The sequence below is a fragment of the Haliotis rubra genome, unplaced genomic scaffold, assembly GCF_003918875.1.
Source record: "Haliotis rubra isolate DU_JTF1 unplaced genomic scaffold, ASM391887v1 Scf76, whole genome shotgun sequence".
Taxonomy (NCBI): domain Eukaryota; kingdom Metazoa; phylum Mollusca; class Gastropoda; order Lepetellida; family Haliotidae; genus Haliotis; species Haliotis rubra.
In genome coordinates this window covers 1,192,819-1,220,728 of record NW_025767479.1, presented here as the reverse complement: position 1 = coordinate 1,220,728, position 27,910 = coordinate 1,192,819, and the positions used below count along the sequence as shown (strand labels likewise).

At 37.1% G+C, this 27,910-nt stretch overlaps 1 protein-coding gene across 1 annotated transcript; it reads right to left on the bottom strand.

The window, feature by feature from the left end:
- Positions 1-80: 80 nt before the first annotated feature.
- LOC124260341 (regulator of microtubule dynamics protein 1-like) lies at positions 81-24,005 on the bottom strand. The gene is made up of 9 exons (XM_046694629.1): positions 23,535-24,005; positions 12,718-12,850; positions 10,954-11,237; positions 7,346-7,435; positions 6,619-6,674; positions 6,295-6,382; positions 5,359-5,389; positions 4,241-4,374; positions 81-3,133 (listed from the first exon to the last, which is right to left on the bottom strand). Exons 1-9 carry the CDS (start codon positions 23,670-23,672, stop codon positions 3,083-3,085), a joined length of 1,005 nt encoding a protein of 334 aa, XP_046550585.1. The 5' UTR covers positions 23,673-24,005; the 3' UTR covers positions 81-3,082.
- Between the last annotated feature and the right edge of the window lie 3,905 nt (positions 24,006-27,910).

Here is a 27,910-nt window from a genome sequence, read left to right as displayed (position 1 = left end):
AGATACGTTTGAGAATGAAAATAGCAACACAAGGTGACAACAATACTGCACAACCCATCATTCACTTAAGACAAACACGATGAGAGTTGAACAATTTATTGATCACAGGGTCAGCAACACACAGAACAACCTCTTAGACAGAGAACCACACCCGTCAATGAACAGTCTAAACATATCAGTGTATCAATGAATGGTAAAACATAAAGGATGGAGAAAAACAGTGAGTGCACTTGTTCCCAAACATTTGTTCCTGTTGATAAAATAATAAATACACACACTACACACATGGACATGCTAAAATACAGCTGACAAAATGATACCAGCTCATGTGTACATATGTGGGTTGGAGAATACTGATTTGCATTTGCAAATTATACCAAGGGTCACCCACATAAAGGTATCATAAAATGAGTAATGCTTGTGCTTTCCTTAACATCTTTGGCCCCATTTCACAAAGTGATTGTAGTGCTAAGGTGATGGTAACTGCCATACTTTAACATAGACTTACGACAGTCATAGCGCTACGATCGCTTTGCGAAATGGGCCCCTGGTCCTGATAATCAATATGTGAAAAAAAAATGCATGTAAATATAAAAATGACTGCAAATAATATTTACCATAGAAACCAAAAATTGGTTTATCACAACACTCACTCACACATTCAGTAAAAACAATCTCTTATTTTCTGACGTCATTAAGTGTTACTAAAAGCCAAAGTGGTCTGAAAATAGAAACAGTTTTATATTGCTAAAAACAGTGATTGTTATCAGTGAGCTATCCTGTTTCATGGAGTCCAATCAGCAGAAAGAGTGATCAAAACAGCTAAAAGCAGTATATAAAAACTGAGTAAAAGGGCATATCAATTCCACGTCAACATCATCAACACCATGCAAGGTAACAATAATTTATGTGTTTACAACATTTCAAAGCTTATGGCCTTGGTGCTGTCCAAACTACAGCAACCTGAACACCTACCATAGATGTATGGAAACACCTCTGGGAAAACACTGACAGTCTAACAGACTAGGTCATCATGTGGGAGGTGATTGAGGTCCCATTTAAATGATTTCCTATGAATGAGCCAAGCTAGTGACAATCAGTGTTTCATCTTGACAAACAGAGATGACAACAACATAAACATTTCCCCATTAGCTGACCATTGATCTGGTGTAGCTGTTTTGTATTAGGTGGTATCAGATAATAGGTCTTCCTTATCCAACAGAGTGTTCACTGGCATTTCATTGAATTAAGCCTGCTAGAAGTACATAATACAATCTGTCAAACACAATTTGTAGTCACCATGTAGTGTGCATGAGAGACCAATTTTGTATGTATTATCGACAAGGTCCTAGATTTTCACTGAAACACAAATGGTCCCAGATAAGGTTTGAAACCATTAAGCATCAGAATGTCTATACATTATCTGCCCAAAAATGAAATTGTGGCAGGGTGGGTGGCTTTCATTTACTTTATATTTAGGCTCATCTATGTCATTCAGAACCTATCTTGTCTTGCAGTGGTACCTGATAAAATAAATAGTCTCCATATAAAATCCCTTTGAAAATATTGCAAATGGGTTGTCTATTACAAGCAAAAATGAAACAACATAAAATTTACTAAAGGCTTTTGTGGAACTTTCACTTCACAAGTAAATCACCCCAAATTACAGTGTCAGATTGGGAGAAAAATATTTGAAAAAAAAACCACACAATTATAAAAGGAATATCATTCCACAATGAAGCATTTCTACTATCTAATGAGCATGTTGTAAACCCCCAGAGAGAAGAGAGAGCAAAGTATGTACAATATATATAATCAGTTAACTAAGGTAGAAGGTGTAGGGGTTAGGTGCATGGAATTAGCAGTAAACAAAAGTATGTGTATCCATGACAGCTGATTACTCAGTTCAGACTTTTCAAAAAATGTCAAAAAATTAAAACACAAGAATAGGTTGACCTTTGAACAGTATTTTAATATTACCAGGACATGTGAGCTGAGTGTGGAAGAAATACAATAATAAACTAATGCAAACCATAGTACTGGCTTTGCAAAAATAATGTCATGGTAAAATCTGGGATTCATCCACAGCTGACAGTTTTACTCATAGATGAAATTCAAACACACTCTTCTTTATGTCTTCTTATGGAAAGAAAGAAATTTCAAAATGCCTACTTGGAGTAAGAAAAACACATTTCTATAAACTAAATATTTTCTCAAATTTACAAATAAATGTCATGGATAATGATACCAACAAAGGAAGGTTATCAGTCTGTATGTTCACATCAACATCAGAGCTTCCACATCACCCACATTAAATTACTGACAGTTTACAACAATATGATAAACAATATCAACTTCCTTATGAAATTTATGAATACGTTGGTTAGACATGATCGTAGACTGATAACTATCAAGATGACATTATTTACCAGTTATTCAATCAGTGGCATTATGACATCAGTTATAATTCTATACATTTTCCATACAGAATATCACCTAAGTGTGTATTGATATCAAATATATTTTAATATAGGTCAAAGAAAGATGAAAAATCTGTGGCTTGCCAAGAAACATCAAACTCTTGTCTACAAAAGTAGATACAGTTGACATCAAAAGAAAATTCAAAATCATTTTTCAGACTTTTTTATTTATATGTAAATGAGAAACAGAGTATGCTCCACCCCCATGTGCAGTGTAATATGATCTAGTTTTACCCTGAGCTACTACAGTAAAAGCACGATGATGCTAGCAATCAGTCTCCTGTGGCAGTCAGTTGTGGATGGATGATGATGAAGAAGAGTTTCACAAACTATATAATTTGTTCTGTGCCATCAACACAGACATTCAAACAGACTGCATATTCATGAGAAGATTCTTGCACGCAATACTGACACATCTCTCTCTCAGTCACAGAAGAACCTATTACTCTCATTCACCTGGTTTAAAACACACATGTGTAACAAGACAGAAGTGTGTGATACAGTCATGCATATATTACATGTTTATAAATACCACATACGGCATTCATCAAAATTATCTGCTTTTTTAACATTTTGCTTCATGAGGTTTCCAATGTATATTTTCACTGCTTCACTCCTAACTTCTTCAATAATTCCTCTGCCTCTCTGTGAGCCTGAAAAGAGAATTAATTTCAGTCAAAATAATAATCATAATGCACAATAAATACATTAAAATGAAACATATACAAGGTTCACAGTATGTTTTAAAAAGACTTCAAACTATGTCCATATTGAAAATAGGAGATCTACTCAAAATGCTACATAAAATGGAATATGATATAGTCCAAATACCAATCTCTCTAGAATTGCAAAACTAAATCTGGAAGTGCAATAATTACTTTTGAAGAGCAACAGTAAGTTTGCAAGAGCAACAGTAACTTTGGAAGAAGTGCAACAGTAATTTCGAAGAGCAACAGTAACTTTGGAAGTGCTACAGTAACTTTGGAAGAAGTGCAACAGTAATTTTGGAAGAGCAACTTTGTTAGAACAACAGTTACTTTGGAAGAGCAACAGTAACTTTGGAACTGCTACAGTAACTTTGGAAGAGCAACAGTAACTTTGGAAGAGCAACAGAAACTTTGGAAGAACAACAGTAACTTTGGAAGAGCAACAGTAACTTTGGAAGAAGTGCAACAGTAACTTTGGAAGAGCAACAGTAACTTTGGAAGAGCAACAGAAACTTTGGAAGAACAACAGTAACTTTGGAAGAGCAACAGTAACTTTGGAAGAACAACAGTAACTTTGGAAGAGCAACAGAAACTTTGGAAGAACAACAGTAACTTTGGAAGAGCAACAGTAACTTTGGAAGAAGTGCAACAGTAACTTTGGAAGAGCAACAGTAACTTTGGAAGAGCAACAGAAACTTTGGAAGAACAACAGTAACTTTGGAAGAGCAACAGTAACTTTGGAAGAAGTGCAACAGTAACTTTGGAAGAGCAACAGAAACTTTGGAAGAACAACAGTAACTTTGGAAGAGCAACAGTAACTTTGGAAGAAGTGCAACAGTAACTTTGGAAGAGCAACAGAAACTTTGGAAGTGCATCAATAACAAAGATGAGTTCAACAATAATACTGGAAGTGACACAAGTACTGTACATGTATATTACTCATAATATCTCATACTATATCAGGTGATTAGTTAAGGTCAGAAGGAATCCCCTTATGAGGTTGAAACGTTGGACAAAGAAAACAATATTGAAAAAGCTGTGTATTCTGTGTACCTGTTCATCATCAGTTGTCTTGACTGGGTACTGCATGGCCTGCTTCAGGTAGTGGGTTGCAGGTTCAGGCTTGCCTAGATGCATGTACGTCCTTCCCAGCATCACAAGGTTCATGCTGTAGAAACCCGGGTCAACTGGAATCAAGGCACACAAACATACAGCATGCTACTCCTTAGCACCACAATCAATATACAACATCAATATACAAGGTCCTAATATCTGCATACAGCCATAACACAAGTGAGTGAGTGGTTTTACGCCACTTTTACCATTATTCCAGCAATATCATGGCCGGGAACTACCAGAAATGGACTTCAAAGATTGTTCCCATGTAGGGAACTGAACCCGGGCCTTCGGTGTGACAAGCAAACGCTGCAACCACTAGGCTATCCAACCGCCACTTCCCCATTCCCCCACCCCCTCCCTTAACAAAAGAAGAGTATGACACAAAAGTATTATGTGACCTTTTACTTTATGAAATGAAAATATTTTAAGATTTTCTCTTTCTTCAATTTTTTCTCGTTTCTAATGAATATAGTAAATGTTTAATGCAGCTTTTAGCAATATTCCAGCAATATCATGGCAGTGCTTTTGTACTTTCTGATGTGATAACAGCGGTGTTTACTTTTGAAAAAACAAACAATATTATATAGGTCACTGTATTTTTCTTGGGATGTCAGTTTGAATAATGCTTGCAGGATATCTGTCTATGTGGTTTGTGTCTCAGTAAAGAGGTTCAAGTATCAATTATGGATGTCACTCAACTTTTTCTATAAGCTATGAAAGTTTGCCTTTGTTGTCATTGTGGCAGGGTAGAAAGTATATAAACCTTCTGTGTTTTCAATTAAAGAGGTTTCAAACTGCATTATGACACATCTTAATTGCTTGAACTCAAATTATCATGAATTGTACTGTATTAAATCCTCATCTGAAACCTCTACATTGAAGTCACAGTAAGTTTATTTACTAATAAAATATATATAAAAAACAATAACTGCAGAAATAGAAGTAAAATTTTAAAAATATACAAACAATCTTTTGACAAGCAACACAAATCAAGGAACATGCCAACTATTAATTATTTACTGCATACATATGTACAGACATGAATATCTTACCTTCCTCAGCCTTCTGAAAGTACTCCAGAGCCTACAGACACAATGAAAAGAGCAATCATTTGAAAGATCATAATCATAATCAATCAATCATAGCATAAACGAAGTTTCAAATATGGCCATATTTATCCTCATTCGCCACAACTCATGAAGATCCGGTTTAGAATTGATCTTCAGCAACCCAACCCTGGTTGGTCAGACTCGCTGACTTGGTTGACAAATGTCATCTTATCTTAATTGCATAGATAGATGCTTATGCTGTTGATCACTGGATTGTCTGGTCCAGATTCGATAATTTACAGACTGCCGACATAGAGCTGAAATATTGCTGAGTGCGGCGTGAAACTAAACTCACTCACTCACTTATACTCCACACCACGAAATGTGATTTCCTGGGACTGAATACTCAATAAAACCCGTAAATCTGACAACACATGACGCTGATTTCCTAAACGTTGTGAGGTCACTGATGTCCACTAAACAGAGTTCCCGAATTCTAAGACCCACAAATAGGAATTTGGTAGGTTGGTTTGTTGTTTAAAGCCACACTCAGCAGTATTCCAGCTATATGGCGGAGGACTGTAAATAATGAAGTCTGGACCAGACAATCCCATGATCAACATCATGCGCATCGATCTACGTAATCTGAATATGATGACGTGTAAACCAAGTTAGCGAGTCTGACCACCCAAACCCGTTAGTCGCCTCTTATGACAAGCATGGGTTGGCTGAGGATCAATTCCAACCCGGATCTTCAGGAGTTGAGAACGGGTATGGTTCTGAAAAACCTGGGAACGTACTAGGGTCGAACTTAGATTCGAATCCACAATCTCGGGTATGTGTCAACAAAGTCAGCGAGTCTGACCACCCAATCCTGTTATCACAAAACAGAAAGCTACTACTACTTAACTTGACTACACTACCCCGATTGCCACTCACCTCTTCATAGGTAGACTTGGGTGGGGAGGCAAACAAAGCAGCAGCGATGTTCCTCTGGTACCACGCCAGGTCAGCAAATGCATAGCACCTAGATACAACACACAGGAACATCAGCTCACGTCACAGGGCACAAAACTACAGCATCAGACAAACTACAATCTTCTAAAACACAACACACACAGGAACTAGAACTCCTTTTTTCTTCTCTGTCAAATATAATATGTATTTCATGACCTTACAAATTGACAGTTTAACTCAGGATCCATATCAACTTCGACAAAGTGTTGTGTAAATTGCTTCCATATCTAAGACTGAGACACTCACCAGTATCCCACTGAGTACATGGAGGTAGAATCTCTGGGGTTCAACTCTATTGCTTTCTGAAATCATAACATGCTATTGGTAACCATGGTAACATCTTTGTTAAAAATATGATGAAACTGAACATATCTGATCCTTCTTAGATAATTTGTAGAAAATTCCACATAGTATACACCAAATTGGGACAAGATATATGTTCAGATTTTCTATCAAATAATACAAAAGATGAGTGAAACAATATTCAGCCTCTTCTAAACTCTGGAATTCTATTCTGTGGTTTACTCAGTTTGTTCTTGAGTGAGTGAGTTTTACACCACTTTTAGCAATATTCCAGTAATATCACGTCGGGGGACACCAGAAATGGGCTTCACACATTGTACCCATGTGGGGAATTGAACCCGGGTCATCGGTGTGACAAGCGAACGCCTTAACCACTAGGCTACCCAAGGGTTTGTTCTTGAAAACAACTCCACAATACTGAGATGTAAACAATCCTCTCTGGACCTGACAATCCAGTGATAGATAGCGATCATCTATCTATATTATATACCATCAGGGCACAATGACCTACAGTCGACGAAGTCACTACCCAATCCATTAAGTTGCACTGTACATTCAGCATAGGCTGCTGCCGACCAGTTCCAACCAAAGACCCCCAGAGAGATCAATTTGTTGCCCCGACAATATCACCTTTAGCAAATAATTCATAAAGTGTTGTACTGGAACTTACCAGGAAATGTTCCTTGACTGTGTATGCATTGGATATCCTCTGCTTTGTGCCTTCATATTCCCCTGTGTAATCCAGCAGTATCGCATACCACTGAAACATCCACAGTCAAACATCACAAGCATTGTCACTTAATGGAAATGGGCTTACATGCAAAGTGACCTCTTGGGACCCCCAATTAGTTCGTAATACAGAAACATTGATTGATTGTTTGTTGTTTTATGCCACAATCAGCAGTATTCCAGCTATATGGCGGCGGTCTGTAAATAATCGAGTCTGGACCAAACAAACCAGTGATCAACATCATGAAAACCAATCTACGCAATTGGGATGCAATGACATGTGTCAACCAAGTCAGCGAGCCTGACCATCCGATCTTCTTACGACAAGCATGAGTTGGTGAAGACCAATTCTAACCCGGATCTTCACAGGTTTAATACAGAAACAAATAAAACACTGTTTTGAAATTCTTTAGATATGACCGACCATGAACCTTTTTTCTACTACTTGCAGATTTTGGACATATGAGTACAGAAGTACTCTAAACGTTTCCATCCCATAACAGATTGCATCACTCCTTATCAGACAAACTAAACTACAGCTATCTGAAGAAAACATGAATGAACTGTTTCTGAAAGAGACGAATTCCTTAGATGCTGTCTTTAGGTGTGTAAACTGGTCTGACATACCTTCAATAAAGAAAGGTTTTGCATAAAACTTGGAATGCTCTGATAAATTTACTGTACATTTAAAAGTCAAACTAAACTAAACTGGATAAAGGAGTGTGAGTATGGTTTTACACCAGAAATGAAACTAGATAAAAATTATTTTATAACTGCCATCTTGATGAAAATGTAATTATATTCTTTTAGAAATTGTTTGGTTTAGTGAGATATAAAGGAATGAAGTTTGGAGCCTATGCATGTTTAAGACACATCAATTAACTGCTGGGAGTTTGGACTGAAATGATACACCAATGTACCACGATATGGAACTCAATACTGCAATACCAAGTCTTGGAAATTAAAATATCTCAGATTGTTCTTTGTTAAACTATAATACAAAATTAACAGAAGTCTGGCATATTTCAGAGTTGTCTCAATATCAGTTATACTAAAGGAAACATTTAGCATCAAAGTCATGATTATGTTTGCTTATGCTGTATTTGAATTGCAATACTAAGCATGATAATACAAATATTGTACTGTTACATGTATTGAATCATGAACAAGAATTCATGATACATTATAAGTTGTTCACTGGTCACGAGGGGGGCATGGGTTCATGTACCCTCGATGTTTGTTTATGTTCCCTGAGCCCTGAGTACCTGAAGCACAGGTACAAATCTTTTTGTAGCCATCGCTAGATTTTACCGACAAGAAAAACAGATTTAGAGTTATCTCCCTTCCATCGATTTGCATTCACAAAACATCAGTAATTTCCGTACATCATATGTGATTCAATGTTATTCGAGATAAAGAATTACTACCACAAGGTACCAAATGAGTTGCCATTGACAGCGGGGTACATTGAAATGTTACTCGCTTGTAAGCGGGGTACATTGAAAATAATAGAAGAGTGCTCAGCCAATCACAAAGCGACATTTATGTGCGAGGTAAGATAAATGATATTGTCCCATCAGAGGTCTGTTTCAGGCAATCCAGAAACCTAAGCATCCAGACATTTCCCACACATTAATAAAGGTTGCACTGTTCCCATGTTGTTTGGCTGTCCAGGAATATTTGCCTATCTGACAAAACAATTTCCCTTCTTTTCATTCCTCCTGTTCTGTCATGCAAGTATCCAAATTGACAGATTTTGTTCTACAGTGGTGAACAGGTGGGTGGGGAAATCTAATCTGCACCACAGCCTGATTACAATTCATGAGCCCAGGGAATTAATGATGATCAAGTTGAGTTGACTGTCACCATAGAAGCATTCTAATTATCATACTGAAGACAGCGCTGCTTAATCACATGGCATATTATATGCAAGTTTTTGTCTGCAGAGCTCAATGGAGATCTAGGTACAATCAGCTCACTTCCATCACAACACTCCCTACCTATTCTGTAGCTTTGCCTTTACAAATACATCCAACCCAATTTTGTCACCAGTAGTTGTTATTCAGTGATATTCAGCATTCGTCCACAAAAATGATCTAAAGTAATTGTAAAATTGGCATAAGAAAAAGTCACTAGACTTTCCTGATTTTTACTTGTCTCTGAATTGTGGAACTCATTGGACTGAATTGTGGTCCTTAATTTGAAACCAATGTCGAAAGGCCCAGAATTAGAATTAATATACAACAGCAAAAATATTCAGGAGTGAGTGAGTGAGTGTCATATATATATGGAGCTGACAAACTATGATTTGAACTCACTTCCAACACTTGAACACATTTCTCACAAATTTCTCGAATTGTTTAAGTTACACCAAAGTACTAACTTAAAATTTGGTATTCTATTATTTAACATGTTTTTATTAAACTAGTATGCACCTGTTTAGCACCAACGACAGCAGTATTATTCCACAACTAAATTAATGTAACATATGTTATATTTAGGATTACACTTTCTTAGTAAAGTACAGATTTTAGTTGTTTTGTTGGGTTTAGTCCCATCTGGGATTTGAACCCACACCCTCAGAGTCAGGCCCCTAATCGCCAGCACACAAAGTCAGCCGCCTAACCCGCTCAGCCACCGCGACTTCCACTGTACTTTAATAAGAAAGTGTAATCCCGAATATAACGTGTTACATTTGACCACTTTCTAAATGGCATTGTGTAATCATAGCTTTCAGACGTGGGAGCCGATTGTGTGCTGGCGATTAGGTGCCTGACTCTGAGGATGTGGGTTCGAATCCCGGATGGGACCCAACCCAGAACTAGAATCTGTACTTTACTAAGAAAGTGTAATCGTGTATATAACATATGTTACATTTGACCACTTTCTAAATGGCACTGTGTAATCATGAATTATTATAAATTCCCACTGGTAAAAATTGACAAACAGCAAAACAAAGTATTTATCTTTTCTGGAATTTTCAAAAATATTATGGATGTGCTGAGTGCAAGGAAGTGAAAATATCAATTTGTGTCAAGACATGTGAACAGAACAGAAAGTAATGAAAGATAGATGTGGCCAACAAAAAATGGGCTGTGTTCAGTTCCGTTATAGATAACGATCAATTCCAAATGTCATATTTAAAAGTAAAAGAAAAAATGGATCAATTGTTGTAAAAAGTCTGACACAAACTGCCCAGTATCTTATTTCGTTAACATTTATAAATATAGATAGCGATCAATTCCAAATGAAATGTCAGATTTAGTAACAGAAAAGATGGATCTATTTTTGTCAAATGCTTCACATAATCTAGAACATAAATATGACCAAAAGGCATGAAAAACTCAAAACGTCATATGAAAGATCAGCTTGAGTCAAAGACTTCATAAATTGTTTGATATGTTTGGTTATTTTCTGAATCATTTCCTTACAAAACCATGTTCTTTTGAAAGTTCAAAATATCCTCATCATGATCATCATGTTTATTCCTGTAAAAATATAAACTTATTTTACTTCTCACTAAAATTAACTTCAATATAACATCCATACCTTATGACATGCGAAGTTTTCTTTATTTAATGCAAGTGCCTTCTTAGCATATTCAAATGCTTCGTAAACACAAACACGTCGTTGCTTTTTGTCCTTTTTTCCAAGAAATTTTCCTTTATCACAGGAAGCTCTAGCAAGGCGCCACAAGATTCCATCATTTTCAATGTCTTTAAATTGGATGAGGTAATTGTACAGCTGAATCGGATCATTGTCTTCATAGAGACGGTCGGCTTCAGCAATAATGGTCTGGGTTTGGGCTGCAGCTGGGTCACTCGGTGGGGACTCTGGTCAACACAAAAACACAGCATGAACAGGTGGTAACAGCAAATCTATTAGACCATAATCCAACTTGAGATCACACACATAAGATTGCTGGTTGAAACTTGCTTCTGTAGTTGTGTGCTCCGTTTCCACTCTTATCTGCTTATTTGTAAGTGTTTGTCAGTCGGAAAATTAATGATCAATGCAGATCTGACTGTTCACATAAATCAAAACATATTTAAAATTGTTCAAACATATATTTGTCATTCAAAACGATTTTCTTAATTGTTGCAATTGTTCCTCTTTTTCCCATATTTCTGTTCTGTTCTTCTCTGTCCATCTTGTAGAATGAATGTAAATAATACTATGTAAATACTACGGAGAGGGTGTTCTAAGTTGTATAACTTGTACCCGATCCTTTTCTCATGAATAAAATATGTTTAAAACAAACAAATTAATGAAACATTTATAAAAATATAAAAGTAATAACAGTAAATGTTTACACAGATTTAACATGTTGACATTTTCTTGATTGCAAGAATCAACTGTCAGGTCACTTAATGAAATAAACATGCTACACTAAATAAAACCCACAAATTTATCTACTATGTTCCAACATATCAAATAACGAAGTCTGAAAGTAAAACATTTTCCAAGTGTGGAGAGAGCATGTAGCAGTTCTAAACATGTTGGTTTGCTGGATAATGAAGACTGACTCTAACTACGCAAACAAGAGTCTTCATGGGGCACATTTAGAAGGAAAGCAAATTTCTGACTAGGAAATAGCAGTATGTACCAGGACCGGGTTTCATATGGAGCATCTTCAAGAGCATTAACTGATTGTAATGTTAAATGTCCTGGGTTATTTTGTTTTATTTGTTTTTGGTTTCTTTTTTCAAAATTCGAAAAGATATAGAACATGCCTTAACAAATTAACTATACTCCACTGTTAGCAATATTCCAGCAATATCAAAGTTGGGGATACCAGAAATGGTCTTCACACATTGTAGCCATTTGCGGAATTGAACCCGGAGGTTCGGCATCACGAGCCAATGCTTTAACCACAAGGACACCCCAACACCATAATTTACAGCCATCGGATATCACTTGTACTTTGTAGTTCATATACTGAACAGAGAAGTGCTAAGTAAGAACTTTTACGCCACACTCAGCAATATTCCAGCTATATGGCGGTGGTCTGTAAATAATCGAGTCTGGACCAGACAATCCAGTGATCAACAGCATGAGCATTGATCTGCGCAATTGGGAACCGATGACATGTGTCAACCAAGTCAGTGAGCCTGACCACCCGATCCCGTTAGTCGCCTCTGAAGACAAGCATGGGTTACTGAAGGCACATTCTAACCCGGACCTTGACAGGTTGATTACTTAGTAATGATGCATGAATGGATTAATTGATTTATTAGGATCATGTTGATCACGTGACTAGACATCTGAAATAAGTTGTAACAGTAGAGGCTGCATGTATCTCATCTCATTTACCTTTTGTGGCTGGCTTAATCCCAAATCCAAAACTGGCAGCTTTAACCACTGCTAGCCCAGGTATAAAGACAAGAGGAAGTTTATTGCCAGATGATGATTTCTTGGAAGGACCATGATGTTCACTTGCTGTCTTCTGAAATAAAATAGAGAGTTACATGTTTGAAAATGAAAGATCTGAAAATGGGTTAAATTTAAGCAAGATTTCTGAATACTAATAAATTGCTGAGCCCAAACCTTTCTTTCTACTTAGGAAATCGGGTGGTCAGGCTCACTGACTTGGTTGACACACGTCATCGTATCCCAATGCTCACTGCACACGATGCTGATCACTGGATTGTTGGGTCGAGACTCGATTATTTACAGACTGATGCCATATAGCTGGAATATTCCTCAGTGTGGCATTAAATTAATTTCTGTGTGAGAAAGCATCATAATATTCATTAAAAGCACTGAAATGTCGGGTAAATGTGTTGGAAGTCACATTCAATTATCAGCTTCCCAAACAAACATGTTTGTGTGTGTGTGTGTGTTACAGGCACATATGCAGCAGTGTGTCACAAGAGGTTTTCCCTGGCTGTTACTCGAATCCAAGAAGCAGCACATGGAATGTAAATACTATTTCTGTTATTCCTACAATAACCACAACATTGCATACATTAGTAAATGTGTGAAATGTGATATCTAACGTAAATGTTGTTAATAATTAATAAAAACAATTAACAATCTGTAACCTGAATTGTTAGTAATGAGTGTGTGAGTATGGATCGCTTTTAGCAATATTCCAGCAATATCATGGCGGGGGACGAGAAATGGGCTTCACAAATTGCAACCATTTGGGGAATCGAACCCAGGTCTTCAGTGAGACGAGCAGATGCTATAACCAGTAGGATACCCCACTGCCCCCCTGCGAGCTACACAGGACATCAGAACCTATGATGAACCACTAGAGGCAATAACAGTTTCCAAGATGTGATCTATGTTATAGCGTCAGCCACATCGGAAACTTATGTATGGCCAGGGAGTGAAGGTAACAATTTGTAACACAAAAAGAACATTGTGATAACCATTCATTGGTGTCTGGTTAGCAGGACATTCCCTTCCTCCCTCACATGGGTGTGGGCTAGTCTTTGTCTAGGGAGACATCTATGTTTTTATGTACCTCATTTGGGTTTCTCGCAGTATCATCTTGCTCAAACTGCAGCATCTATACTTCTCATCAAAACTTCAGACTCACTGGTGTAAATATAGCCACTTACTTCAGGCAACTGTTCTAAACAAAATATTTCCATACTGTTTAAAGGTACTGTTTACACATGAACTGATGTATTGAAAAACAAATTCATAACGTTGAAAAGATTATTGTCATGAGTAAATGATGAAAATTAGTGAAAATTGGTGAATTCTAAGCAAAACTGTACACATGCATGATATGTGCACATGCTTTTCAGCAATATGATGCATGATCCTCGTGCAATTCATCTGCAGACAGTTTGCAGTTGGTTCCCCCAAGTTAGTAGTGAAATCAATCTTCGATGTGATCATATATATACATAACATATAGTGAGAGTGTTTTAAGTGAGTCTAAACTAGAGCTGTGACGATACATCGTAGTATCGATAATCGTGATACTTTATCTGACAATAAATATATCGATACATTTGTTCATATCGTGATAGGTATCGTTGACCTTAAAATTGTTAATGTACACTAGAAATTGACGGTTATGTACAAATTTACACTGTTACTTGCTATCAAAATATACTTTTTTTAAAGAAAATAAGTAAAGATAGCATATCATGATATGCATCGAATCGAATCGTATCGTTCCAGGATATCGCGATACGTATCGTATCATGACATTTCCGTATCGCCACACCTCTAGTCTAAACTTTTGAAGAGAAGTATGTGTGAATTTTACAGATTTGGATGCCACTCCACAACGAGACACACACATGTACCATGCATGTAACATGGGACCAAGTTTCAGTTGAATCTAACTAATAGCGTTACGGTTGTATAATTAAATTTGCATGAAATTTATTTCCGAAATTTGCCAGAAGTGGTTGGGGGGGATGAACTACAGGATGGTTTGGTTGGTGGTTGTTTTGTTTATTTTTAAGTTTTGTTTTTGTATTTTTTAAGTTAGCACTAGTTGGTTACATTACAACTAGAAGGCCAGTTTGGATAAGAAACATACCTAAGGTTTTGAAGGTTTGGGTGTTATTTAGTGGGTTTGGAAGTGTTTGTAGTGTAAGGTGTGTTTTGTGTCCAGTGAAAACTTGAGCACTATTCTGTGTTGTTGGTAGTGTATGCAGTGTTGGCCGATTGTATTAATCCATTAGTTGGGACCGATCGCACAAAACTCTATAATCACTGTACTATAAAATGATGCTGAGTTAATCCGGACACTAGTTGCAACGGCCAACTTTCAAGCTGGTGTATGCACAGTACACACTGAAGAGCTTTATTAAACAACAATACTGTCAGCAAACGTTGAATTTGAATTTTCATTTCAACTGGGATTAGTGAATAATCCAATTGCATGTATGAACTTTGTGTTTTCATTCAACTTTAAATTAAATGGTGAGTTTGTGTTTTCATTTTAACTGGGAGTAGCACTAATATATAAGGGTACTAACACCCATGTACCAAACACCATACCTAACGCTTCAAGTACAATTGATTTTCATTGAGTCTGGACGTGATATTAAATTATTAATGTATATTTCAATGGGTACAAGTTTCGTGTTGGAAGGAAGAAGGGAGAGAAAATCTACTGAAGTGAGCACCCGTAGCAAGAGAAAATACCGACTGACAGACTCCAGATTTCATACCCTGACGTCCAACCTTGTTGAGCAGCTCCTCACCACTCACACTGAGTCTGCTGACTATGTTGCCGACATGCTTCACCTAAACTGATCTGTCTAACGATTCAGGGACATTCAGACACACAGGCAAACAAGGATAAGTTAGGCCGACGCAGAGAAAGTGTTTACGAGAAGTAGTAGGTGCATGGCAATGAGCAAACCCCATTGGTTTGTGAAAGGTAGAGCAGATGTAGGCTAGTGCACGCGATTTAATTGATTCCGCACATATCTGCACATGCCTTGCTCAAAAGACTCTCACGTCGAAGTAGTAAGTTGCACTACACGTGATCGCGGACAACCTGGGACCCCTTCGCTAACAATGGCAAGCGCCAGTGGGCTGCACTCATACATGCTAATACGAGTCAATTGTCAGGTGGGTGCTCAACTTGTTCCAGCTTCAATGATTTGTTCCTTGCTATCTACATTGTTTCATATTGCTTGGTCGGAATAAAGACGTGTCCTCTCTTTGTTTTATTATTATGTTTGTAATATGGTGCCGATAGCACGAAAACTGTGTGGAACCAACTGCCCCTTTAGGATCGATTGTGAGAACGCCTTTTTCCGTAGCCTAAGAAGGATTTTCGCTGAATCAGCCATAAACCGTGCATGCAGTGTAGTACTAGTGTAGGACGTGCTGACTGAATGCTAATTGATTAGTTGGTTGCTTGATTAACTCTTCATTGGCCGATATTACGTAATCGCCTTGATCTCTTTTCATGGCCAGAATGCAATTAAAGTCTGTGCAATAAATGTCACCCGTAATGTAGTATTATTCTTTCTTTACTTATTTACCAGCAACAGCGATCCACAAATATCAAATAATGTATCTTATCGTGTAAAATCAAATTTGCGATGTTATAGATATCATCAATTCAACTGTTTTTATAGCACAAAGTATGAGATTTACATTCTTTTGTTTCAGTTGGTTCAGTCATATAGGTTAATATATAGCTTGGTATGTGCAAAACTGCTGTACGCAGCCAATGTTTGTAAATAAATGTTCAGTGAAGCAATAGTGACCTGATGGTGTTAAATCTACAACGCTTGTCTTCCATTTGTTATTTGTTTGTGCAGAGACTCCTAACATTTACATTATGACAGTGTTCACGAATGGTGTTTCCAAGTCACAGGACATTGGGTCCTGTAAGTTTCAGATGTCTGTCTGACCCATTGAAAATGCATAGGACCCATGGAATAAAATTATACACACATTTCAGATTTAATATTTCTCATAATTGACATTGAAATTATTAACAAACATAAGATTTATAAACAGCAAACAAGTGTCACATGTCACATTAAACAACTTCAGTCAAAGTCATTGTGAAATATACAGTCAGACACTGGGGCCGGCGGGTTGTAGACTTCTGTCTGACCGTTGGCGAATCTGCCGGATTTGTCAGAGGGTCAGACGCTATTCGTGAACACTGACATACCCAGTCATATTCAGAGGATGTTATGTAAGACCAAGCTTCTATCTCTCAAATCAGTTTCTCATGCTGGTTCTGATGAGCATTTGGGGCAACTTTAGGACCAAAGATGTGTCAGCATATTTTAAAGTGATTAGAATCTTACCATGAATTATTTTTTTGGCTTGAAAGAGTAACACAGTTGACAAATACTTGAAAAAACACATGCTATTCCAAGCTTAAAATATAGTCATGTAAGTTGAAAATGTATACATTGTGATTACCAAATCGCATCCACTGATTGGATGATATATGATAGTAGTGCTGGCAGTTTATTCAACGGGCCCGTGAAAACAACACTACTTTTCAGTTTTAACTTACGCAGTCAACGCTTAATTTTCCCCTCTCCTTGCAGCCATTATGACTCCGCACTCATGAATAATGGCCTCTACCTGTGGAACCACAATTATTAAAACCCTCCCCCTCATGTGTGTCTTCCTGATGTAACCGACTTTGATTAATTAAGTGCTGCTCTTCCCAGTGTCATGGCCATGGAGCTGACACAAAAGGACCGAAGCCATCATTAAGTAATTAAGATCCAATAAAAAACACTGCACCATCGAACCTCATGCATAAACTCACTGGAAGTCGTGCCGCTGTTGTTTAATGTGAATTTACACAAACCTTTAAACGACAAGAACACCATGTCAAAACATGTAGAAACCAAAGGTCCTGCATATATATGAGATTGGTCTTATTGATCATATCACTGATATTTTCCTGATTGATTGACTGATTATCCCAAAGGAAATTTCCTGTACATGGTTGCATATCAACATTGAACACACATACAATACAACAAATATATACATAAGACCACAAAAACACCCATACATATGTTAAATATTAGTAAAATAGCTCGCAAGGACGCCTAATACACAATGTAACAATAAATGATGAATAAACAATAAAATATTTAAGATTTAGTGCTATAGTGGTGTTGCCATAACAAGGCGACTATCTTGTCGTAAGAGGCGACTAACGGGATCGGGTGGTCAGTTTCGCTGACTTGGTTGACAAATGTCATCGGTTCCCAATTGCGCAGATCGATGCTCATGCTGTTGATCACTGGATTGTCTGGTCCAGACTCGATTATTTACAGACCGCCGCCATATAGCTGGAATATTGCTGAGTGCGGCGTAAAACTAAACTCACTCACTCACTCACTATAGTGGTGACATTAAAATTATGCTGAGGAACATTAACACTAAAAGTATAATAAGTATAAGATAACAGTTTGAAACAATTGGTAAAGTATTTTAAAATGATTAACAAACATTAAAATAATTCATTTAAAACATTGATGCTTACTGGGATGAAAGGAGATTTCGAGCCCTGTTTGTTCTTAATATCGGTGTGCACAGTGGCAGGCCAGAAGGAAGAAGTTGAAATTCAGGAAATAGGACATGAGTGCTGTCATGTAAAATTTTATGTGCTTTGTTTTCAATTTGGTGCTTGTAAATAATGCTGAAATCTTGCATCAGAAATTTTAGTGGTTGTGTTAACAATCTGGGAAATTTGGCATCGATTTTGAACAGGCACACGCCCCCGTACCAGCAATGTACATTGAAAACTAAAATACTATGAACAAAAGGCTTGTAGAAGAACGATAATATGGTTGTGTCAATCTAAAATAACAAAGAAGACATAAAAAGTATAGCCACTGTTGTCCTTTCTTGTAGATGTAATCAATATTACTGTTCCAGGTGATCTATCACTGTGCCAAGATATATTCCTCAACTCTATCTATGGTTTCGTTATCAATGGCAATTGGGAACAGCTCACTTTTACTTTTCCGAAAATCAATAACCATCTCTTTTGTTTTCTTAACATTTAATTTAAGGAAGGTTAATTTTACACCAATCAAGAAATTTTATGATTTTAGAGCGATGGTCATTCAGAATGCCTTATAAATCCAGCAAATGTGGCGTAATCTGTTAAACAGTACAGTTAAACATTGTGAAAACCTATTGATACAGTCATCTGTATACAAAATAGATAAAACCTGGGAAAGACCACAACCTTGCAGGGCACCAGTGGATATGAATGTTGTTGCTGATTGGGTGTTATTAACAGTTACAAATTGGGGTCTATTTACACGAAAAGATTCTATCCATTTCATAAATAACTCATGGGTTGACAGACATATTACAGAGCGTTCGCATTAAGATATGAGGCTGGATGATATTAAAAGCTTAAGAAAAGTCAGCAAACAGAATTCGTACATAGAAAGGGGAAGTTCTAAATGTTTATAAAAATTGTTTAATAAATTGATGGTTGGGTCCTCGACACCTTGCCCAGCCCTGTAGGCAAAATGAAAAGGGTCGAGAAGGTGTTCTGTTTCTTGCTGGAGCAAATGCTTCACAGTTCTTTCCAAACACTCAAAATCACATCTATAGATAATTTAAAATTGATCTCTCTGTTACGACCTCCAATTTTAGGTTAACATGGGTTCTCCTTTGGTCGAAAGTTTGTTACCTCCGAAATGCGTGTGTCATGAGTTGCACATGAGTGACCAACGACACTCACATCCATGTCACACCTCACACGCATGGTTCACGGGTTCCACGTGAGTGGCCAACGCGACGCACACAGGTTGCGTTATGGGTTGCCCACCTATGTAAGGGCAGTAGTGTACCTGTATGTGAATACGGTTCAAAATTCAATATGTCCTGTTATTTTTGCGGGAGACATTCACCAATAAGTTATCTCATAGGCGAGATAATTGTCTTACTATTCACCATGTTCAGGTGAATTTGCACCTATAACAATACATGCTTGACACAAGGTAATGAATGCCTGGCAAGAATTAATCCAGATATCTTTAGTCATGATTTTAAAGTCTGAGGTGGAAGCGGGTAAACTGGGCACAGGCCGATCATTCAAATTCTGTCATGTGTCTGGTACTGAGAATAATTAACATGTTATAACTTCAGTAAGAGGAATCCACTCAGTAGTGGAAGGTTTCATTTGGGAGACGATTTCACCTGCTGTTTTTTATCTTCTGTTATAAATTCAATATTGGTCAAGAATTTGTAATAAAAAAACAAACAGAACCAAACTATGAAATCTGCAAAGTTGTTAAGTTGAGTTTTAGTACCCTTTAAGACATTATACTCAAGAGGGAAAACAAACCCAGGTCATCACGATGATAGGCAGACGCTTTAATTTATTTAACAGGACTGCAATGAATACCCTATGAGACAAATACAATATGTTTCATGAATATAGGGTAACTAATACAAAAATATATTCATGAATACTTTATGTCTAATAAAATAATATGTATTTGCTTAGGTTAAATCATTTCAGTGATATTTTTTTCGTAAGGTAAAAAGCAATACATCGCGACAATGCTGTTTACAGCCTAATGACAGCATAATAATGGACTTTGTAGTTACTAGCTTGAATATATTCCAGTTTGTGTATCACACTTTGATAAATATCAAACTAGTTCCATGTGAAAAACAATTTTTCCAAGTATTTGTTTCTAGTGACCACAAATAGCAAATTGAATCCAAGAAGGAATGGGATTCGAATTAATGAACATGCAAGTGAATCATAACTAATATGTAACCAGCGGGGTTCCCCAACACTGCATGTTGTGTCGGATTTCTGAAACTGAACAATTCCAAAGGTTTCATGCCTGCACTGATACTGAGATTGTTAGATTGAAATGTATCTTTATCTCTAGAAGTGAATTTGATGTAAAGAGAAGTGCACGCAGCATTGAAAAACAATGAAAAAGGCAGATGAATGATGATGGCTTAGATGGTAGACTAGAGAATTCCTAATCTTCTGTAATTTAGAAATGATGCACACAGATATGACATTCTATCAGTTACTACCATTATAGAATGTCAAGGGAGTGAGGGAGTTTTCGGTCTCAATTATCTACCCATCCAGTGTCCACTGGGTGATAAAGACCAAAAAGCCATGAAAATTACATGAATGGGGCCTTGAAACACCAGGTGTCTGTGAAAAGGGTGTCCTGCCCTAGAAGCAGCACTAGACACTCTCACAACTTACATAAAAACAAGTGTTTGCTTCCTGCATGACGCTCCATAGTACTCTTGCCTCACAGAAGCAAGTCTGGACCACACAATCTCATGATGGACCACACAATCCAGTGACAAGACTGTGCATTTACCAATTGTTTTAATTTAGAAAACAATATCAATTTTTAATTGCATTTAATGTGTTTGTGTGCATTGATTCCGTTACTTATAGGTTTTGGGGAAGATTTAATGTGTTCTTTGGGCAGTACAGTGGGAGTGGTATTTATTGTCTCAGCCGCAGATGACTCAGCACAGATAAATGCTACCAAGCTTATGATGAAACTCAGGGACTTCAGTTCACCAGCAGAAACATGGACCCAGTCCATCACTGTTCAATAACATACTGTCTAAAAGAAAATATGACAAAGGGAAAATGAGGCAGCCAATTTGCCTCCTTAATACATCATCTAAGATGGCAGCAGCTCCATTACAAACCAAACTAAAGACATTCAAGGGGATTAAAGAGTTCAGTTATCAGAGTTCACCAGATTGATGCATTACTGAATGGAGTATATACAGATTCGTATCAAATGCCTGCTGGTTGATTTTTTATTTAAAAAAGCAATTTTGACATGGGAACCTCGACTCTTATCCTTTAATAATATTTGTTTACAATGACATAGCTATTATAATTTGCATTAACGTAGCACTCAAAATTCTTGTAATTATCAGAACCCCTCTGATGGTTTTAGACATGTTTGATTCACATACATTCCTAAACCTGGTGTACCAATACATTTGCTTCCAAATTGAGGACCAGTATCACTATTTAACATATCTTACAAAAATGCCCCAGTGGCAACTAAACAAACTTTGCCAAGCATCATGCTTGAAGATTAGACAGGTTTGTGTCTAACAGATACACAGGCGAATGATAACCGGTTAGTGAATGATAACCTGGATTACAACAGAGAGGGCATAGAAATACAATACATTCTACTTTTGATAGACTTTGAAAAGGTGCTTGATCTGGCAGACTAGAATGTTTTCAATTTTCTTTACATTTCATGAACTCAATTCAACATAGATTGGCTAGAAACATTAAAAAAGATTATTTCTTCTTGTGTACTGTTGAATGCTTTTGAAACTAATTTTGTCAAAATAACAAGAGATCCTCCTTTAGTGTTAAATGCTGCACGTTATAATATTGATATAGGTGACATAAAAAACCTTGTATCACAAAGATAGCTCAAGTCTGATCCTCGAAGAAACAGAAGTTTGTCTTGAGAAGAATTTTTAATGCATCATCCTAGACTGTAGAACTTAATTTTTAGTAAAACCCAATTAATAAGAATGGGGTAGTTTATAAATTCCCAAATAACAAGACGTTAGAATGGCAACTAGATCAAGATAAATCTTTTTAAAATCAAAATTATCCTGCATTCCAAACTTTCAACAAAATTTTGTGCACACATTTCTTCTGAATTCTCTATGTTTGAGCAAAATAAAGCTTATTTTCTGACAACTTCAGTGAATGCATGATAAGATTGTTATATATATATGTATGTATCTAAATACTTTTTGCCAGAGTTTCAGTAAAACATTACTAATATCACATGCTGTACGTATGTTTCTAAACCAACTGATGGTACTTGAGCAGGGGGGTGGGTAACGGGGAAGTAAATTCCTCCCAACCTAGTATAATATATAGTCATCATAATACCAATTACAATATTAAATTGAACTATATATCCCCTTGCAGACAAGCTAACAAGTCTTAAACATTCAGAGAATGCGGAGATGATTACACACTTAAAGCCACCATCAACTGTTATTGTTATCATCAATGAAGCACCTTCCACAGCATCTCCAATGACAAGTTTCATACATAATACATTACAGTGATCTTTGCTGTCCATTACCTTCATATTACATATCCATGTACATGTACAAAGAAGATTGTATACTTATCAAATCTGGGAATAGAAATGAAATGCAGAGGGAGTTTATCCTCTTGATAGGTGTTCAGATATTGTCATCAGTTGTTTTGTGATTGCACCTGCAACTTGGTTATTTTCATGATCAATTTCTGTATTTGTCTATATACCGACTGCAAAACATACTTTAATTACGCTGAAAACATGAGTCTAGTAATTTGTCAATAAAGTATTCCCTTGTCCAAGGAGTTGCGACCTCTATAAATATTATCAACGTGTCATGTTGATCACCATGGACACACTGTTGCTCAAGGTAGACTTGTAATTTTATGACCAATATGTGAAATGTATTATAAACACAATCGACACAAAACATGCATACATGTATACCAACTTGACTTACTTATAACAAATATAACCGCTAGTTTTAATGCCAGTAAAGTATACTTATGGTGCTGGCAAACATAATCAAAACCATTTCCTTGCCCCGGTCTGTAGCAAATCGTCCTGTCAGTGTTAATATTGATATCAGTAGATCGTACTTACCCCAATTTTGCTCCTCCGAGTTCTCAATTGACTGAGATTCTTTTCCCGAAGCGAATATACAAACATCCCATTGAAAGAACGTGCATAATCTCTGACCAAAGGTAGAAGTTTCATAAGTTTCTCACTGGGCGCGGCCATCTTTGACTGGAGACTAAAACGTACTTCCTTTGACAGAAGAGTGATTATACTAGCAGACGACACACGCGCCAGCGTTTATAAGAGCTCCCCCTTTCACGCGTTTTTAGCCGTTTCGCACTGTCAGTAATATGAATTGATCGCGTGAATGATGGACCAACAGATATAAATCTTGATCGCTTGATTTGCTTGACAAGGTAACAAGGATGAAATTGAAAATTAGCTGCTAATGTGGTTCAAGTGTCTGCTGATGATGTCCGACTTGCTCTTTGGACCCGTTGACAGCACGTGGACACCTCAAGGTGTGAGGATTATATACATGCTAGAGTTCTATATCCGCGCTGAAAGTGTAGATTGTGACTGACTGATGTGGAGGCGTTAGAAATGTGCCCATTTTAATAATGCCTACCGATAGCTGTCTTGTGTTTTGCGTCAGTGGGCTGCATTTACGAAGCATTGGCTGACGTGCGGTTCTCGAATCAATAGACACAATAGAAAGGTTGCTGTGAGCTTAGCGCCTATCAAAGTTGCTCAACTTTAATTTGTCCAGCCCAATTCTGTACGTGCACCAAGTGTACGCTACTTATCCCCCGAACTGCGGATGATACATGTATGCGTGGCAATGAAACAACCTACGTCAGTGCCATTAAATACATTCAGCAATAGCAATCAGACACGAACACGAACGGTGTTTGACATTTACTTTCAATTCCCATATCAACCTGTAAGGACTTGAATCCTGAATCTAACGCCCAACATTTAGATTGAAAAGCGAACAAACTACAGCTGTGAAAAGAGATCTATACCTCAACTTCATTTCAATGTTATATTTATTTTAACATTTATGATATATTGGAACTGGCAGAACATAATGCAAGTAAAGGTCACATACAGAATGTGTAGGTACAGCAGATATTTCACAATAATCCACTGAATGTATATATATGTCAGGCGCGTAGCAAGCCATATTTTTTGTGTAAGCCCGATAGGTTACAAAGCTTCATATTTAGATAATATTGAGGGTTTGCCCATGCAGCCATTTGAGTAAAAATCATGTGTTAGCCCGGTTTTGATTATTATGGTAGCTACGCCCCTGTATATATGTCAGTACATGTTTGAGATGTATCTATCTATATAAATTATATATATACAGTATACAGTTATGCTGCTCTGTCTATGAATGGATCCGTTGAGTGATGTATGCTCATATCCACCAATAAATATAAAGCTGACAATTGAATGTTTACCCATTTTATCCCTCGGAACAATAGAAATTGTTTTAAGTAATCCGCACTGCGATTGATGACACTACTGTTTACAATGTTTGCGACCAGATCCATGGCAACGTCATGTCATATGGGGTTGTCGCAAACTGAAGAGGGCGTCATCACGTAAAGACGATTTTATATGACGATGTTCTAACAAAAGGGTACCTGGGCGTATATTTCTTCATTTCTTGTTTAAAGACCACGGGTAACAAAACTAATCCGTCCTGGTCACAATCAGAGGTCATATGTTTTTAGATATGTTTGTTATACGGACCTATATGATTGCTAAAAGCATGAAAAAAGGTTGTTGTTGTTTTTTTCATGTTGCCGCTGTACTGTCCGCTGTGTTATCTTATTTACTATCAGGTTTCAACATGGCATCATACTTCTTCGCCATGTCAAAGGTCCCACAACCTGTGAATTTTAGCTGGTAATTTTGCAGCCTTACATTTCAATAAGTTTGATGAAGCTTGGTTGTTAGGATCACAAAATACATTATATACTCATGGAAACGAATAAGGGAAAGCATGAAAGTACAAGTGTTTCTTTCTTTATTTCCAGATTTGCACCCACAGTGCAATATAAAGCATGACAAGAAACCCGGAATAAAGTGTAGTAACACACTTGCACTTTCGTGTGTTCCTTTATTCGTTTCCATGAGTATATGTTATTGAATTATCATAAAAGAGAGGCAATGTATCTTTAATTTAAGTATATCTTAATGTCGTACCTGAAACATTTGAAAGTTGGCACTTCCTTACAAAGAAAGGTATGCTCATAATATTTCCTCAAATTCATTATTGTGGATACCCGTGAAGGTCCGGGTTAGAATATTGATCTTCAGTAACCCATACTTGTCGTTAGAGGCGACTAACGGGATCGGGTGGTCAGGATCGCTGACTGGGTTAACATATGTCATCGCATCCCAATTGCGTAGATCGATGTTCATGCTGTTGATCCATGGATTGTCTGGTCCAGACTCGATTATTTACAGACCGCCGCCATATAGCTGGAATATTGCTGAATGCGGCGTGAAACTTAACTCACTCATCCACTCATTATTGTGGAGCTCATGTGGCAATAAAGTGACTTTTAAATATTGATGTTCTTTTGTTGTTTTTGCAATATTTGGAATGACAATTTCACAAAAATATGGCATGATTGTTCATAAAATAAATATATAAAACAACACGGAATTCAAATAAATCTAATGGTGTCATTTGCTGTAAACAATTTGGGGATACTGACACTACATTATTTCACGATTAGGCCCTGCGGCGTTTAAAGTCCACACCTGGTAACATAGGTTTGTTGTAGTTTCCTTTAATTTCATGAAAATATGATAGCCTTAATAAATAAGACACTGTTAGATTCCGCAGCTCACCAAGAAACAGCACCAAGCTGAATTCACTTGGTATAGTACATGACGAGTTAAATAACATTAACTTGGCAAAGTCACTCAATATTGCTGTCACCCATGTTCTGATGAAGGCCAAAGAGTCAAAGACTCAAGTAGACCATCTAGAAGGTATGTATCCGTGGAATAATGAATGCAGATATCATTATAATCAACTCCTGCAGCATACGATCATTGATCTGAAGTGTCTCAACTCTCCTAGTCTTATAGGTGTAATTAGACCTTGTTAACAGTCACTAGTTCCATGACTTTGTCCAAGTGTATAAGATGTTGAGTGTATCAAGAGGTCTTGCTGTTGTGGGTATGATATAAAATGAATACTGGTAACGTTCAAACGCATGTGGCTCTGGTACACAAGCAAACTATACTGAAAGGCAAAAGAAACGTCGTAATATTGGAAATGACATTTATGTATCAATGGAGGATTTGAACCTATATGGGTTTTTAATATACACCGGAAGTCAAGTTTGAGGAAACATGAATCGTGGTCGTATAGCCTGTTTTGCCCAATAAAGAATTGTTTGAGATTGAGGTTTGAAATGTTTTTCTTTGTGGAAAGGGAAGAGTTCACACAAACACAACATTGAAATCGAGATGCACGTGCATTATGCATGCATTCAGGCATAAATTGCCGGCTTGAATGGCAATCGTTCACTTGTTTTCTGAACACAGCAGCTATGGCTAGGTTAACGGTTTCTAGTTGATGCTGATCTCAAATGTGTGCTTTTCAACCATTACAATGGTAACACCCAAAGTGGAATAACGGTTTGACTTCTTCCTTTACTTTTGTTCAGTTGGTTTTAGGAATTTCGGCCATTTTACAAGAAGTAGTGTCCGTAGCCCAAGATACAGCTGCCTACAGTTTCCCTTGCCCTTACTTCACTGATGTGTCAGACATGCGCCACTAATGGGCAGTTTTGAAAGGAGTGGATGATACTTACTAGTTACTGATTACCAAGTATTTTCAGAAAAGAAATTGCCAATTTTATTTTATATATCTTGTTTTTGATCATACAGCATCTGTTCCCCCAGACAGAGAAAAAGACTGTGTATTTTCAGTTCTGTGTGTGACAGAACGATTAAAATGTATACCTACCAAAAGTGTAGAAGTATATATAACACAATAGCAACACAATCTGGTTTGCGGGTTCACGTTCGAGCAAAAAGTGGAAATGGTAAAGTACCGAAATTCGCATCGTGAAGCAGGCGCACATTGACACATACCTCGTAATGAGTACCATAATTAACGTGATTTGCCTGTGAAGGAAGTCTGTTTCATACGCCCACACATTGTATTATATGAACGGTAGGAATTCGCCCGGGTATTTAAACCATCTTTTCCCATTTTAGATACAAAACGCTCAATCAACTAGACGTTTATTATTTATAGGATTACCAGTACAGGGAAGTCACCCCAAGGAATGGCTGCATCAACACAACCTATTCAACATGCCCACTCGTTTCAGATTAATTCCACCGTTTCATTCAGCTGAAAATACATTTGTTACATGGTCACCTGAAAGACGGGTATTGATTCGCGGTGTAAATATGCATAG